Source organism: Falco naumanni, chromosome 9 (assembly GCF_017639655.2).
Source record: "Falco naumanni isolate bFalNau1 chromosome 9, bFalNau1.pat, whole genome shotgun sequence".
Taxonomy (NCBI): Eukaryota; Metazoa; Chordata; class Aves; order Falconiformes; family Falconidae; genus Falco; species Falco naumanni.
The window spans coordinates 15,600,832-15,615,757 of record NC_054062.1 but is presented as its reverse complement, the minus strand read 5'-3'; the positions used below and the strand labels follow the sequence as shown (position 1 = coordinate 15,615,757).

The following is a 14,926-nucleotide window of genomic DNA, read 5'->3' as shown; positions in this document are numbered from 1 at the left end:
GAGATCTTTTATGACTAAGACAAGGAAGGTCCCATAGATGCCCAGTGTCACAGCCATGTTTCGGTGATATTTTTGCTAGGAGAAAGACGGTGCATCTTAGAGAGGGCTGGCTGTCTCAGTTACCTGGTAATTTCCTGACTAATACCGCATATCCCAGGATTCCCATCTACCCCTTGTCATCTTTTTACCACCAGAAGTTCCAGTGTTGTTCCTGAACTTTGTTTCTGGCAGTTGAAAACCTATTTTTCAGTGGTACGCTGAAATGCCTTTTGAAATGGTTAGATGGTTTTAATAAGTTCCTTGTGAAAATCCTGGATTTATGTGTTTTAAAAAAAAAAAAAGAAAATGCAGATTTTGAGTGAAGTAGTCATGGCAGGAAACCAAGACACTAGAAAAGAGAGCAGACCTGATACTACGTGATGTACAGCTTGCATGAGGCACCATGGCACTACTTGCAAATCTAAATAATATTCTTAAACCAGTCTGTTTCTGCAGGGTTAAAACCATGCCTGAACATTGGCAGGTATCCTCTGTATTAGTCAGATTTAGCAGATACTGACATTTTGCAGTGAATTGATTTGACTCCTGGAGCTTAGGTGAGTCTTCTTCACTGCATGCCTCAAGAATTGCCATGGTCCTCCTGACCTAGAGAGAATAAGAAAGTGAGGAATATTTTATATCCAAAGATCTTTAAACAACAATGTTGCAGTCCAATCAGTATGTTGTCACCGTAAAATGAACAGTGTTGGACTACAAGAAAGCATGGCATATTTTGGGAACCTAATTGTCATTGTCTTTCCCTTTGTACAGCATCAGAACAATTCAAAGAGTTCTCCAAATTCAAAGGCCAGTTTAAATCACCACATAAATTCAAATCACGTAAGTTCAAACTCCACTGGAAGCAGCTAGTTCCAGCTCAGTTTTATGAAACAACATGTTGCATCCTTCCACTATAATCTATGGAGCTTCTATGGATGAGAGCGCCTCCACCGTTGAGTGAAAAAAAAAAAAAAGGATCTCCCGAAATGGAGATTTTCTATCCATTCCTTCCAGTGGAGCCTCGCATTTTAAGAAGAATTTTCCACTCAGGTCTGTTTTTGGAGGTGGCACTCAAGACTGTGTGAATCAAATTTGTCTATTTAGAACATTGCAATAGAAATTCAATGAACATGACTACTTGCACGTATTTAAATAGCATCATACTAGAACTGAATTTTGTCTTTATTATTTTTAAAGAAAAGTTTTGTAAATTTCTCTATTGTCTCAGTTTACATTTTGTACATTTGTATTTAAATGAAAGTCAGACTTTGGAGGTGTATATTTTCCAAGCAGCAGCTGTAAAGCCATGTGTTTTAAGACATTTTTTTAAAAGAAAAAAAATGTGACTCAAGACTTCCAGAGCCTCAAATGAGAAATCATTCTTTTTAGTAATTCTAGAAAATTATTCATAAATCACTTTATCAGACTGGGTTTTACTGACATGCATTTTTATGAAACAGTTTATTCTTAATTATTTTACATCTGTATATTTGGTTTACAGCAACACTGCATACATTTCTCCTCTTCATTAGTTTGTAGTGTCTCGCATTGAATGCTAAAAGACAAGATTTTGATGCATTCAAGAATGCTACTTGCTCTGCCTAAGGTTCGTGATGCCATGGGACCAGCGCAGCTGAGATTTGCACTTACTTACCTTGTTAGCTCATCAAAAAGTTCTTAGAAAGGGAACCCTGTTTTAAGTCCCTCTTCTTCACTAGTTTTGTGCTGTTTCTAATGACAGAAAGAACAAAGCTGAGTGAGAGGTGACCGGGACAGCAAATGGCCATGTTTTTGAAGGACTTGAAACCTGCACCTGCTGAAATGAAAGCAAAACTCGAACTGTTCTCTATGCTGCATCAGAAGTCCAAGGCTTTTCCACAGTTGCTCATATCAAATGGGTAGCAAGAGAGAAATCCATTAGACTGGTTTGTGCTGACTGTAAGATTCATGACAGCTTTCTAAAGCTGAGCTGTGGAGGTTCAGAGTGGCATCTGAGGTGCTTTTGAGCAGTAGCAGAACCTATAGGTTGTGTCTGCGCTTAGAGTACTTGCATGTGTCATGCCAAACACTCCATGATTCATCCCCTCAATTGAACCAAATGTCAGTTATGAAATAATACCTCCCACTTTTGATTCCATCATTCTTTGTCCAGGATCCTTTAACGACTGATAAAAATGTTGTTCCCACCAGTATAAACAGAGTCGTTCAGGTTCGGTAGCAGTACCTCAAGAGTCAGAGTCATGCTCTTCTCAAGTATGCCACTATCAATTACTATTAAGAACACCAGATCAAAAATATGGTTACTTCACTTCAACAGAATTTGGAAAGCCTTTGTCCCCCCAAGTGCAGACAGGTTCTCTATAGCTCGACATGTTGGTTCACCATGCCCTTTACGGTGTCGGCTGGAGTATACTGATGATTCTGCACCTTTGGGCCATCAGGAATACCTGAAGGTCAGCGTGGCATGACTAAAACCCTGTTAGAGAGTAGTGCAGTTATCCCAGGGTACAAGGGAAAACTGTTCCAGTGGAAGTCTTAATAGCCAAAATTCATTAGGTTATCACATATGTGTTCTATCTGTCCGATGCAGAAGGGTGAAAAGATGCAGGTCAGTAGTAGCAAATGTCTGAGTAAGAAAGACAAGGGAATTGCATAATAAAACAGCTTGAGATCATGAGGGAGAGAGACAGAACAGGGACAGGATTTGCACAAAGCAGCTGACAGGGAAAAGTCAAGAAGAGGAGATGAGGCTTTGGTGCCTTTAGCAGGAATAAAGTATGTAAAGATGCAAGTCCACATCATTTCAAAAGCCTCCAGTTTTCCTGGTCATTAGTAGACATGTAGTGAAACTGTGTAAAGTGTAACGTAATATCACCTAGAAGTTGTTCCTCTTTTTCCTGCAGATCAGTGTGGTCCAGAAATTCCTTTCCCCTGTATTGGTGGTCAGGGAGAGCTTCAGCCACTCTCCCATGTCAGATGATGGCATTGCAGATCTTATGGAAGATACAAGATTTTAGAAAGACAGTAATAGATGAGATTTTTGAGTAATTTTCTCTCTGTGTTTCTGCTATAAACTAAATCTATAATGGTTTCAGCTTCCTGATAGGAGGGGAATGAAATATTGCAGAGGTGAAAGCCACTATGCACAGATAGGGCTATTGCCTCCAGGTCTGTTCTCATGGCCTGACGTAAAGTCAGCAGGAATCTGATCAGTCACTTGAGCACGCTCTGGATGAAGACTTGCTCTGGGAGGTTTTCAGACCTTCTTCAATGACATGTGGGATTTCACCTGCTTTCAAGAAATATAGGTGAGAAGTGGAGGACCGGATCTTAGCCAGACAACTGAGTGTATCAGTGTACCCCAGATGAGACAAGACACACATCTTAGTTCTTCTTAGAGAGCTGCAAATGGTGTGCAATTCCAATTTGGTTCTGTCACTCTAAGACATCTTCTAACAGCATGGTATACAACATTTTTGTGTACCCTCAGTTGATTTCAGCCTCTACACTGGTGCTAGAGGAAGAGGGTGCTGGATGCAGGGTAGAGTGAAAGGCTAAGTTCTTTTTACCACTACTGCCATTGCATCACTTTGCAGCAACAGACAAGCATATTCCCCCATCAGAAAAACATGGCTGATAATATCTACCTACTGCCATGAAGAAGGAAAAAAGATGGTTGGGGGAAGGCTTAGCCCATAAATATTTCATTGGATAAATCTGATAAAACTGCAGCTGTTGTCCCAAGGGCTTCATCTCCTACATGTTATGGCATATGAAGACTAAAGTTTCCTTTTTTACCATCTCCCACTTGGGAGATAGAATCTTAATAACAACAAACCCTTTACTGAAAGCAGGTGAACAAATTGCAAATATAGATTATAGATGCTATCAGCCTTAACTAGTGGTGGATGACTTTTTTATGACAATAGTGAATGACAGTTACGTACGTGCCTTCTCCTGCTCTCCTTTCAGCTGGGGCAGTTCCTTGGGCAAGCACCTCTAGGACCCTAGCAGTGGAGACACATGATCGGTGCAAAGTCCTCGAATGACAAGAGCTGTTTTCATTGAGTCCTGATACTTGAAGGATAGAGGCAGATATCCTGAATCCTCAAGATGTTATGGAGGAAGGATGCTTATGTGCACCTGAAGCATCAAGCCTGGGATGCAGTCCCTCTGGATCCCAGCTCCTTGGGAGCAGTCAGTGGGTGAGGGGAGAGACAGAAAACAATACCAGCTGAGGGATATTTCATGCCACATCCTTAAAGTGTTGCTATCCTGTCTGACAAACTTTACACAGTATTATGATGCTGGGACATCAGAACTGTTGTGCTCTTTCAGTACCCAAGCCCTGAAAAGATCCAATCAATATTATACATCACTAGTGATAATGAACAGTCCTAGAAATCTTCTAGTCAGGGTTTGCCTACAACAACAAAACCTATAGGATTTTCTTTTTTATTGCTTCTTTCTTTTTTTATTATTATTTTATTATTCAGCTCACCTTGCACTCAAGACCGGAGTAGGACCACAGTCCTCCCACTTCGACTGGTGACCAGGTGCAATCTGAGCCCATAACTCAAGGCTGAAGCCCTGCCCAGGCAGTGCCCCACACAGCCAGGCTTCCATGGACACTTGGCATCTGGCTTTGGGGAGGCAAATTTAAAAAAACACTGGGAACCATGGATGTTCAGGAACTCTGGAAAAAAAAGATTTCATTATACAATGATGTAACTTGGAGAGTATTTGCAACGACATTTTTAGTATTATGATTCCAAGTGAACTGTTTTTGAGGTGCTCTTGCACGTAACAAAGGAGCAGAAAGTAGTTCTTTAATAGCTTTCCAGACTGATTAATTTTCTGTATCTCCTTTCCAATTACCATAGGATTTCTTTCCAAAAAATGCATACGTTCAGATCTCGTTGCTTGTTTTAAATAGACAGATGAGCAAACTTGATTTTTAAGAATCAGAAATCTGATCCTGAATTATGTAAGATTTTTTTTATTTTTAAACCTTCACTGAGTGGTCTGATGTACACTACTTAGTTTACAGGCTTTTATGATTCAGATGTTTACTATTCATTTTCTACAGTGTCTCAAGGTTCACTTAAATCTTGTAGCATTTTTCCCACTCTCTAGTTGGATGAGAGGCTTTTTTAAACAAAGGGATAATGAAGGAAAAAAATAACAAATAATAAACTCTTACATGTGCACTCTTGTCCTGGATTATCTAAAACCAGATTTTTTACAAGAATGGCCACGACTCAGATGTTGTTTCTGAACAAAAACCTGCTTGTGAAGCTTGGAAAGGTGTGAAAATAACCAAACCTAACAGGCTCTGGAGATCAAACTGAGCATTAGGGAGCGGCAGAATTCCATACACAGCATTCATCTGGCCCTACTGGTGAGGGATGCCTGGTAACTGGCAGGTCAGAAACAATACCAGCCACCTGTAAAACCAGTGTGATACCATCTCAATTTGCAGTCATCCCCTCCCCCAGAAACTAAAGCTAAGAGTGCCATCAGCAGCAGGGAATCAAACTCAGCTGACCCAGTAAAGCATCTGATTCAAAGACATTGATTCTTCTGTGTCGTTCAACCAGACCTCAGGATCCAGCTTGAATTCTTTGCTTCAGCTGTCGAAGCCTTGCATTGCAAATCCAGTGGCTCTTGACCTTTTTCAGCAGAGATGCCTCAGGTAAAAAGAAAACCAGGAAACAAGTCTAATGCCAACAGAACCATGGGCAGGGCAAGGGAGACGGACAAGCTGTGAGCTCTGGAGGGCAGTGTGAAAACTGTCGTAGCGTGTGTACCTTCAGCAAGTGTCCCATGGCAGTTCTTACCACACATCGCTGCACATTCTTCCGTCATCGTTCATTGTATGTTGCTCACAGGTTTTGAGTAACTTGAAAACTGCACACACAAAGTCACATTAAGCATCGGCTCTGGCCCGCGGCTCGGACATCATCTCTGTGAGGGTCAGAGGGAACAGTTTGATGAGGCAAGTAGATGTTCACTCGGCCTGCATGGACAGCCACCACGCAGGTCTCTGTTCCCACGTGTCTGAGCCTCAGTCAGGAGTTCCCTACGCAGGCTTTTCTGGAAGAGCAATAAATGCACACCCTGATAGCACAGCTGACTCTCACGGACACCCATGGAGCAGGTGGCTGCAGGACCTGACTTCATTGTGGACAAGATACTGGTGTTTTAACCTCTGCTCCACAGTTAGTTGTGATTATTTTTTTTTTAATTGTATTTGTAATACTTGCTTGTTAAGTCTCTCAGTGCAGAGGAGGTCATTCATCAGGCATTTCTAGGCATTTCCCATACAATATTTGAAAAGACTGGACTTTTCTTTGAAAGAACATCCTTGGGTTAGTCTGCCCCTTGGGATGTAGGCCGTCTTCCTTCATGTGTGTAGCATGAAGCACGAAGTTGTCTGTAGGAGCTCTAGAAGTCCAGACTGAAAGGCTTTCCCACCCAGGGATGGCCCTAGTCTGTCTCTGGCTGCAGGGACCTACATTTGGCAGTGAAATTTGGGAGAATCGGTCTCTTCAGTGGCTCCACAGAAAACAAAGATTCTAGAATTGTCTATCTCAAGCCTTTCACAGATATGACCTGCAATTTAAAATGCTACTAATTATTTAGAGTAAGAATAATAATAACTAACACCCTCGTGCTAAAGCTGAGAGGAGGTCTGCATAAGTTTAAAACAATTCTTCTCTTTTGTGTGCTGGGCGGAACACAGTCTCTTTTATGATAAATAATACTGCGATGCAGGCTGGTAATAACTTTCTTCCTTAACTGCAAAAAGAAAAGAGAAAGAAATTGGTTCAGAGAATTTTGCAAATTATTTCCTTTAGGGAAACCACCAAAGAAGGTGAAAGCCAACATGCTACAGTACTAAACACTTACCTCCCCCAAACATCTCCACAATAATACAAATAAAAGCTGCTGCAGTTGGATCAGCAAAGCTAGTGTACTGACAAATGGGCTTTGTGACAGAAACACGTTTAAACAGAGTACTGCCTATTCACTAAAATGAGTATTACTGATGGCACATATGTATTCTCCTTGGTTTATTTACTGGAGCCAGAAGCCGTGGTTTGTATTCATATTCTGCCCATGTTTTTCTTCACTGCCCTGGGCAAACCTCTGTGCAATTTTGTTTTCCCATTCTGAAACGTGGAGGAATGCTCTCTGTCTATCGATAGGAAGCACTGTGGAGTCTGTGCACAGAACAGATCAATAACAGCTCTTTGTATTACTATTTAAGTGAAATAGGCTTAATATAGCTGCTTTTACTGAATTAGGGCTCTTTTTTATTATTGTTTTTTTCTTAGTTCCTTAGAAATATTGAAGGAGAATGCACTGCGCTTCTGTAAGACATCTCCAACAGAAGATGAGATGACAGTGCAAATGTTAAAGCACTCATTTCTTATTTAAGAGCTAGCTAGTAATTATGGCATTCACACAAACACTTCCTCTTATTTTGTATTGGAAATAAATAGTTATGAGGAAGGGACAAAATAACATTCATTGGTTCAACTTTTTTGGCCAAGCTTGCAAATGCATCCCTAGATACCAATTAAGTGAGATGCTGTGTGAAGTCACAAAGATGCATCCGTGGCAAACATTGGGTCACCTCACCGCCCAGCTGTGGAAACAAAAGAGGCAACCACATGCCTGGGATCGGCAGGCTCCAAAGGGGAATTCCAGGTTTTCTGGAGGATCAGCGGTCCTGTAGAGAAGTTTCACTCCCAGAGAAGAAACATTTCAGGCAGTGGCTGGATGACAGATGTGTTTTCCTTTCTCATCACCCCACATGCAGCTGTTTGTTAGATACGTTTATCAGCAAGCTCAAACGAGTTATGTTTCATGTGTATTGAATGCGGTCTCCCTCAATTGCATTTCTGTTAAACACTGGACACTCTTCTAAAAGACTTAACATTTTAGCCTTTTGAAGGTGAAAGTTGTAAAAACTTTATTTTGTGTTTCTGAAAATGTAGATAGACCTAAAGATTTCATGAATTATCATGTGGTTGCCCATATCTGACTAATAATTAAATTGTAAAATTGCAGTTTCATATTAGGGTTAGTCTTTTCACCTGCTTTAAAACTAAAAATCATATTTGGTATATAAACAGACACAGAATATCCTTCTGATTGAATTTCAAGAGCATATCCAGAACTAAATGTTTTTAAGCACTTCTAATACTGTAGTCTATAAGAGGAGCAGACACTCTTAAAGCAATGTTAAAAGTTGTCTTTCATAACTGAGTCAACAGATCATTTTTGTAATAAATTAAAGCAAGTGTTCTCAATTAGAAGAGCTAGTGGCTGTTGGTATTGTACAAAAAAAAATAAAAAATCATTCTAGTATCCAGAGGGTTAGGGGTGGGGAGGGTCTGTTTGGTTTTGTTTCTCTTTCCAGGGAGATCTTTAACATTGTTTGATGAAGCTAGTTTCATTTTGAGATTGTTACTGAAGATAAAGGCTTCTGTGTTCTATGGCTGCTTGGATTCTTCGTACATAATGTCCTAGTAATGTCACAGTGCTGCTGTATCTAGATCAAACCACTGTTTTAATTGTTTTTTTGGCTTTGTTTTTTTTTAATAAATTCCTTAATTTAAATACATGAAGACTATATGTTTTGCTTTAACGAGGCGTGTAAGCAAATGGAGCTTCCTCAAGTCCTTGGGCTCTTGAAGATGATGAGAGTGAGTGGGACACAGCTCATACCTTCCTAGATGCCTTTGTGGCTTTGTATGTTTTAATACTACTGTCTTTTGTGTTTTCTGTCCCGTCACATCCTCACAGAGATTGAGGGAACTGAAAACCAAACTGAGGTTGTACCTCCCTTTGCAGAGGTTCACAATCTCATCTGCAAGCACACTGTGTTTCCCCTGGGATGTCCTCCCTCCGCCTTCCATCCTCCCAGCCCCAGCCTTCCTCCGCACTGCAAACCCTCGGCCAACACAGCTCCTGATGACCTTAAAAATAAGTTCAAGGAAAGGATGACAAAATCACTGTTAGGGACACAGGCTCCAGAAGACGTGAACTATTTTTTTGAAGTTGAACACTGTCTGATTTGTGAGGCCCTACAGGCGACTTTACCTAAGCTCCAATTAGGCAGAGGGAAAGTGCTTTGAGAAGGAAAACAACAGCAACCAACCAAGTGTGCTCTGCAGTATTCCGTATAGAAAGATCTAAAACAAAGATAAAGAGTAGGTGCAAAATCACCGGGAGGAAAGCAGTGCAGTGCTTTTTCTTTAAGAGGAGAAAGAATTTTTCAAAGAGGCATAAAGAATATCTTTATGAGACTGCTAATGGCAAACAGTGTTCGCATCAAGTTTCGTGAAAGAACATTGTGAAAACAGATTATCTGCATGAAAGCAGCAGCTACATCCAACAGCTAAACTCAGTAAAACCTAAGGTAATAGACTGCATAAATTCAGGTCATGCATATTATCACTTTCCAAACAAGCCCAAGCCATTTTTCACAAGATTTTAACAATCTGAGAGGATGTGAGATGAAATTTTATTTCTCCTCTAACAGCTCCTGGTGGTTTTGTTCTCTCTGTAACTTGATGTCCTTTCTGTACAGCAAGATCTAGATATGTTCCCTCTTGGGAGATGTAATCTTCCTTAGACTTTTCCACTATCTCTGGCATGAGATGCACAGCTTGTAAGAGGAAAGTCATTACGCTGCTTTGAAGGAAATCCAATTAAAAAAAAAACATGTCAACTTTTTTAATCCCTTAGGGTTCTTTACAGATGAAGAATACCATAAATGGGCCTCACTGTGCAATTTGAAGTCTATGGGGGTGCTTCTAGGGGAGGAGACAATAAAAGTTTCTGCCAAGTCAGAATTTAATTTGTTGGGTTTTGTAATTCTATTTCATATTTGGTAAACAGTAACAATCAAAATTAAAATGGGGCCTATTAGATGTTGGTGGTCTGACTTGTCCTAAGTAGAGAAGAATAACCGCCACAGAGGCTGAGCAGCTTGAGTAGCCCATTTACAGACACTTGAGTAAATTTTCCCTGATTTTCTTTTTTTTTTAATTACAGTTTATCACTGCTGATTTTTTTCTTAATTCAAGGAAAGTTTGTTCCTCTGCTGTCGGCAAACATCAGCAGCACCCTAACAGTGCAAGGCTCCATGTACCTCTGGTAGCTTATCTGCAGAGAGGCTGGGGATGCTCCAGACCTGCTAATCTGGGGTCATTGCAGTGTGATAATGGTTAAAATACCAGGAGAAGAAGGGCAGGCAGACTGCCTTTTTCAAAAAGCTTGTAGGTAGGAAGTGACTTGCAAAACTGAACTTCAAAAGCACACATTCAAGGGTGCAAAGCCACATGCTTAAGAAAAGAAAGAACTAAGGTTGCCTGCATTCTATTAATACTGTTTCCTTGTCCTTATGCACTGTTATTATTATGCCCTCACATAATACTATGTTATTATTATGCATTCACTCCTAGAGGAAAAACTAACCTCTGGCAGATTTACAATGGAAACCAGATGCATCCCCTCTATGGCATCTGCTAATACATTATGTGTTTCAGACTTCCATTTAAACCTAAAAAGAAATATTTTCCTTCAGGGAAAATCACACCTAATTGGCTGCTTCCCTCCATTTGCAGCAGTAAGGCAACTGTGAATTCTGAAAAATACATTCAGCCCAAGTATATGATGCTCTCTCCCACACACAAAGGACTGGGCGTGCTCCGTATCTCAGCTCAGTTCCCTTAGATCCCGTCAGTCCCAGGACTGGAGAAGGGATATGGTGTGGAATGAGTCTTCTCAGTTTCCTTTCCCTCTCAGGGGAGAAACCCTTGGTTGTTTCTGAGGGGACTGGGGGTGTGAGAGATTCCTTAATCCGTTCTCTCCTCTCCGCATATGTTTACTTACTCACTCTGGAAGAGAAATGGAAGGCCAGAGGGCTGAGGAGGCAGTGCAGCAGAAGAAATATTTCTGCCAATAGGTAAGTATTGGGAAAAGGGGAATTATGAACTGCAGAAGGGACAAGACACACCTTGGCCAAGTTTCACCAGGACTGAAGAAAAGGGAGGAACAAGGAGGCAAAAGCGATGGAGAGAAGTCAGCACTGGAAGGGATGAGGTCTAGCCAGGGGCATAGCTTACTCATTAACTTACATTAAAGCAAGTCTGAAAGCAAAGAGAGAAACATCAGATCAAACCAACACCTTAATGAGAAATTTATTGCCGACGATACCACAGGCAGCAGTAGTCCTTGCTGGAAGCTTAAAATAATTGCCCTGCTTTGGGTCTGATACTCAGTTGGTGTACTTGGAATTAAATATTGGCATTTCATGTAATAAAAAGATTCAGCTGCAGTTGACATCCTATACTTAGATGACCATGACAAACACTAAAATACAAAAAACAAATTGAAGTTCAGATTATGTTAGAGATTTGTTATGTTGTTCCCGTATTTACAGTAGCAAAGAGGGAAAGAGCCATCTTTTGTACTTAATTCCATCATTCTCATTGAAATCTAGTATTTTTTCCTCTTGTAGTGGTTTTTAAGTCAAAGGTTTTTGAGTCTGCAAATGAAACCATAATGGTCGATCATATTTAAAAGAAAACTTATGTCTGTGTTTGCTTCTTCATGCATCAATCACTTACAATGATCCACCTGGTAATTACATGTGGCAACAAGTGAAAATCGATCACTGCTCATCAACTATTTGCGTCTGTGCAAAACATCGCTGTAAATATCAGGCTGAAGTGACATGATAAAAGCCAAAAGGCTTAAAACAAGCAAAGCAACTAGGCAGAATATGCGAGTCTTTCTTCAGATTAGCTAATACAAACTGCACAATAGGAAACCAAGCTGCTTCTCTGATGCTCATCACCTTTTTCCAAGGCGACTTAAGAATTCAAGTAATACGTGCATGTATTTAGAACACTGCTCTCTGCATGTCATGACTATGTCTCAGTTATACTGATTCTTTGGAGAAAATAATCGAAAACAGATATATGCAATGTTAATCAAGAACACAAAACGAGATAATATCTTCTCCCACAAACAAGCACGTTTCTGTGTCAGAGTGGGCTGATATACGTGAACTATGGTGCTGAACAGGAACAATTCTTCCCAGTGCTCAGGACTGCACAAAAAGCTGTAACCAGCTCCAGTATCATTTTTTTTTCAGAAATGCTTCTAGGGGAACAGTGATGTGCATTGTCAAAATGTCCAGGAAGTCACCCTCGAAGAGGTCCAGGGTATTCTGGGTTTCCTCTTGATCACTGTGCTCGATCACTTTTTTGTTGCCTTGGTTTGCTGAGCTGCAGGGCTCTTCGCTCTCCTTGCCATGCCCAGCCGTTACCACAGCACTGCAACTGCCTCTACGCTGAGAGCTTCTGTGGGTGAGGAAGGGGTTCTGGTTCTTACCAGCAAATACTTTTGTCTTCCTGTTGGACCTGGTTCTTTCATAGTTCCTGAGCTCCATTAGCCTGTCGCTGAAATACTCTTCCAGTGGTTTGTCATAGAAGCCACTGCCAGTTGTCAGGCAGCCTTTCAAGTAGCTTCTTGAAGAGCTCCCCAAGCAATGGACTAATGAAGCTCTGCTTGGAAAATTACTCAGCTGTGGTGAGGACCTCTTTCCTCTTTCCAAATCCTGGAAACGTCGTTTGAAGGCTGGAGTTTCTGAATAATTTTTTGATAACTATTTAAAATAGGGGGGGAGGGAGAGGCAGGGTTGGGGGCAGAAGGGAGAAGGAAATCGGAAGTAAAATATGCTGACTTAAGTAGCAAAAGGATCTTAAGTACGTGATTCCATACAGTAAACAGCTGTTAGGGAGGGTTTGAGGTTCTTAATCCAAATTCCCTGAAGACCTAGCAGTTTGTCACCAATCCCTCTCTGGAGCAGAAGTCCATTGGGCTGAGGTTAAACACTGCTGAGCATTTTTACCTCCTACCGACTGATGTACTGGCACAATTTTGTGTAGCCTCTCTGAAAATCTAATTCTCTGAAAGAATCCCTCACCTGTCTATATTAACAGAACTTCAGGTTTATCCTTTTCAAATCTCATTAGCCTAGAGCTGCTGTCTCCCATGGTAAAACCAGATCCCACTTGTAAGAGATTTTTTTCTTCTTTTTCCCCTTTCCGTACTCCCAGATAACTCTGTGCTGAGGTGCACTGTATTATTACAAGAATTGCAATTTGCATATGCAATGTATTTCTATGTCTTAAAACTATGAAGTTTATTATTATTACTCCGGAGCATATCACAGATGTACATGGAGTTTTCTGCTCCTTCCCCATCATAGGATGTCTCTCTCCTTTCTAACCAGCCAAATTAATACCCGAGTTACTTGAATAGGCAAATAAAGACTTGACCCAGCCCCAGCTGACATCAGTGGGTGTCTTTAGGTTGATTTCAAGGGAACATCCATGCTGTGAGTCCTTCTATGGACTGCGAGAGAATATTTTGCTAGAAATTCATCATGTAAAAGATTGCCTTTCCATAGCCACAGTTAAATGTCCCCTGGGTATTCAAAGTTACTGCTTTGCCATTTCCACCCTTCTCACAGGTATTCCAGGACACTCCAGCCTGTCTCAAGCTGCAGCTGGTTTCTATGCACCAAGGTAGACTGGACCATGGCTTTTTCTCTGAAAAACCTTAGCAGTTCAGCTTGAAAGAACTGTTTTATACCATATTACTGTTTCAAATCAATAAAAAGAAAGACTATACTGTACGTAAATGACAGCCACAGTGGGATCATGGAACATCTTGCAATCGTTTATTATGCCTGACAATGTCTTTGGTATAAAAAAGCGCCATTGTTCATGCAGTTTTTGACAACTGCTAATTAAGTCTAGATACTTGCTAAGGGTCCAGCCACAAATTTGGTTTCAGAGCCCAGCAATGTCTCGGTAGGGTACTCCATCATCAGCACTTGGCATGTTGCCTACTAGTAATGAATGAAAAACACTGAGGGCAGATGATAACTAGTGGGTTGGGCATGCCATGTAAACAGAAAAGGAAGCAAGTTTTTGATCTCTTACTGTCCCATCACACTTCATTCTGGGAGGGAACCAGCCAGTCTAATGTCCTTGCCTAGAGCGGTTGTACTTTCAGAGTAAGTTAGGGAATTGGAGAACACTAAAATTTGGCTAAAATGTCATCTCTCCTTCCTACCTCAAGCTTTTAAAATGGTTTAAAAATGAATTATCAATTTTAAAATTAATAATCAACTTAACAATGTAGCAGAATAAAAGTGTTTCAAGTAAAGTTTTTCTGTATGAAAACACAGCCCAAAAAGTCAAATATCAACTTACCAGGAAGTAGAGGAATTATTACTCTAATAGAAGAATAGGTAGTAGTTATCATATATTGCAAAGAGAGTTTTTGCATACAAACCTTAATGTCCTGGAACCCTGGATATTCTGGGATGATGGGCAAGGTACACATGCTAACACTGTTTGACCGCCTTTGTTTCGTCATCTTGCCAGAGCACCTGCAGTTCCTGGAGAGATGGGATTGCCCCAGCCCAGATGGATTTTCAGTGAAATGGAGTGGTTTATGTTCTTTTATATAGCAAGTTCTCAGGCACATCGGGTCAGGTCACTCCATTTCAGCACAATTCAGAAGAGTTTAGAAGCACTGTGTATTCCAGAATAATTCTCTCTCCTAGTTTTCGCCTAACACACAACCTGGTACTAGTGAGCCCCTTGACAGCCTGTAATGCTGAGAGTGCCAGCAGGCAGCCTAACAGCTCTGAGCAGTACGGTTCTTGCTAAAGTAGATTCTTAGAGATCATAGGCAGGTGATGTCTTCGCTGAGGTCTGGAACCCTCAAACCATTCACGCTGCATTTATCCTCTGAAAGCTTTTCACAGAAGGTCAGTAAATCTGAA

General features: G+C 40.8%; 1 protein-coding gene and 1 long non-coding RNA gene across 8 annotated transcripts in view; one reads left to right on the top strand and one right to left on the bottom strand.

Annotated features, from left to right (window-relative positions):
- Positions 1-8,674, top strand: part of GRK5 (G protein-coupled receptor kinase 5) — a 169,555-nt gene extending 160,881 nt beyond the window's left edge. For all 6 annotated transcript variants that reach the window (XM_040607368.1, XM_040607366.1, XM_040607369.1 and 3 more), the window contains one exon: positions 811-8,674. In XM_040607368.1, the coding sequence (XP_040463302.1) occupies positions 811-909 (99 nt within the window). In that variant the 3' untranslated portion in view covers positions 910-8,674. The remainder of the gene's footprint in view (positions 1-810) is intronic.
- LOC121094148 lies at positions 5-14,921 on the bottom strand. Of its 2 annotated transcripts, XR_005829763.1 has the most exons (3): positions 14,431-14,883; positions 4,541-12,730; positions 5-645 (listed from the first exon to the last, which is right to left on the bottom strand). It is a non-coding gene; the product is annotated as an uncharacterized LOC121094148 (long non-coding RNA). The 2 variants fall into 2 exon arrangements; XR_005829762.1 differs by lacking the exon at positions 5-645 and having other exon boundaries at positions 5,042-12,730; positions 14,431-14,921.
- Positions 14,922-14,926: the final 5 nt, after the last annotated feature.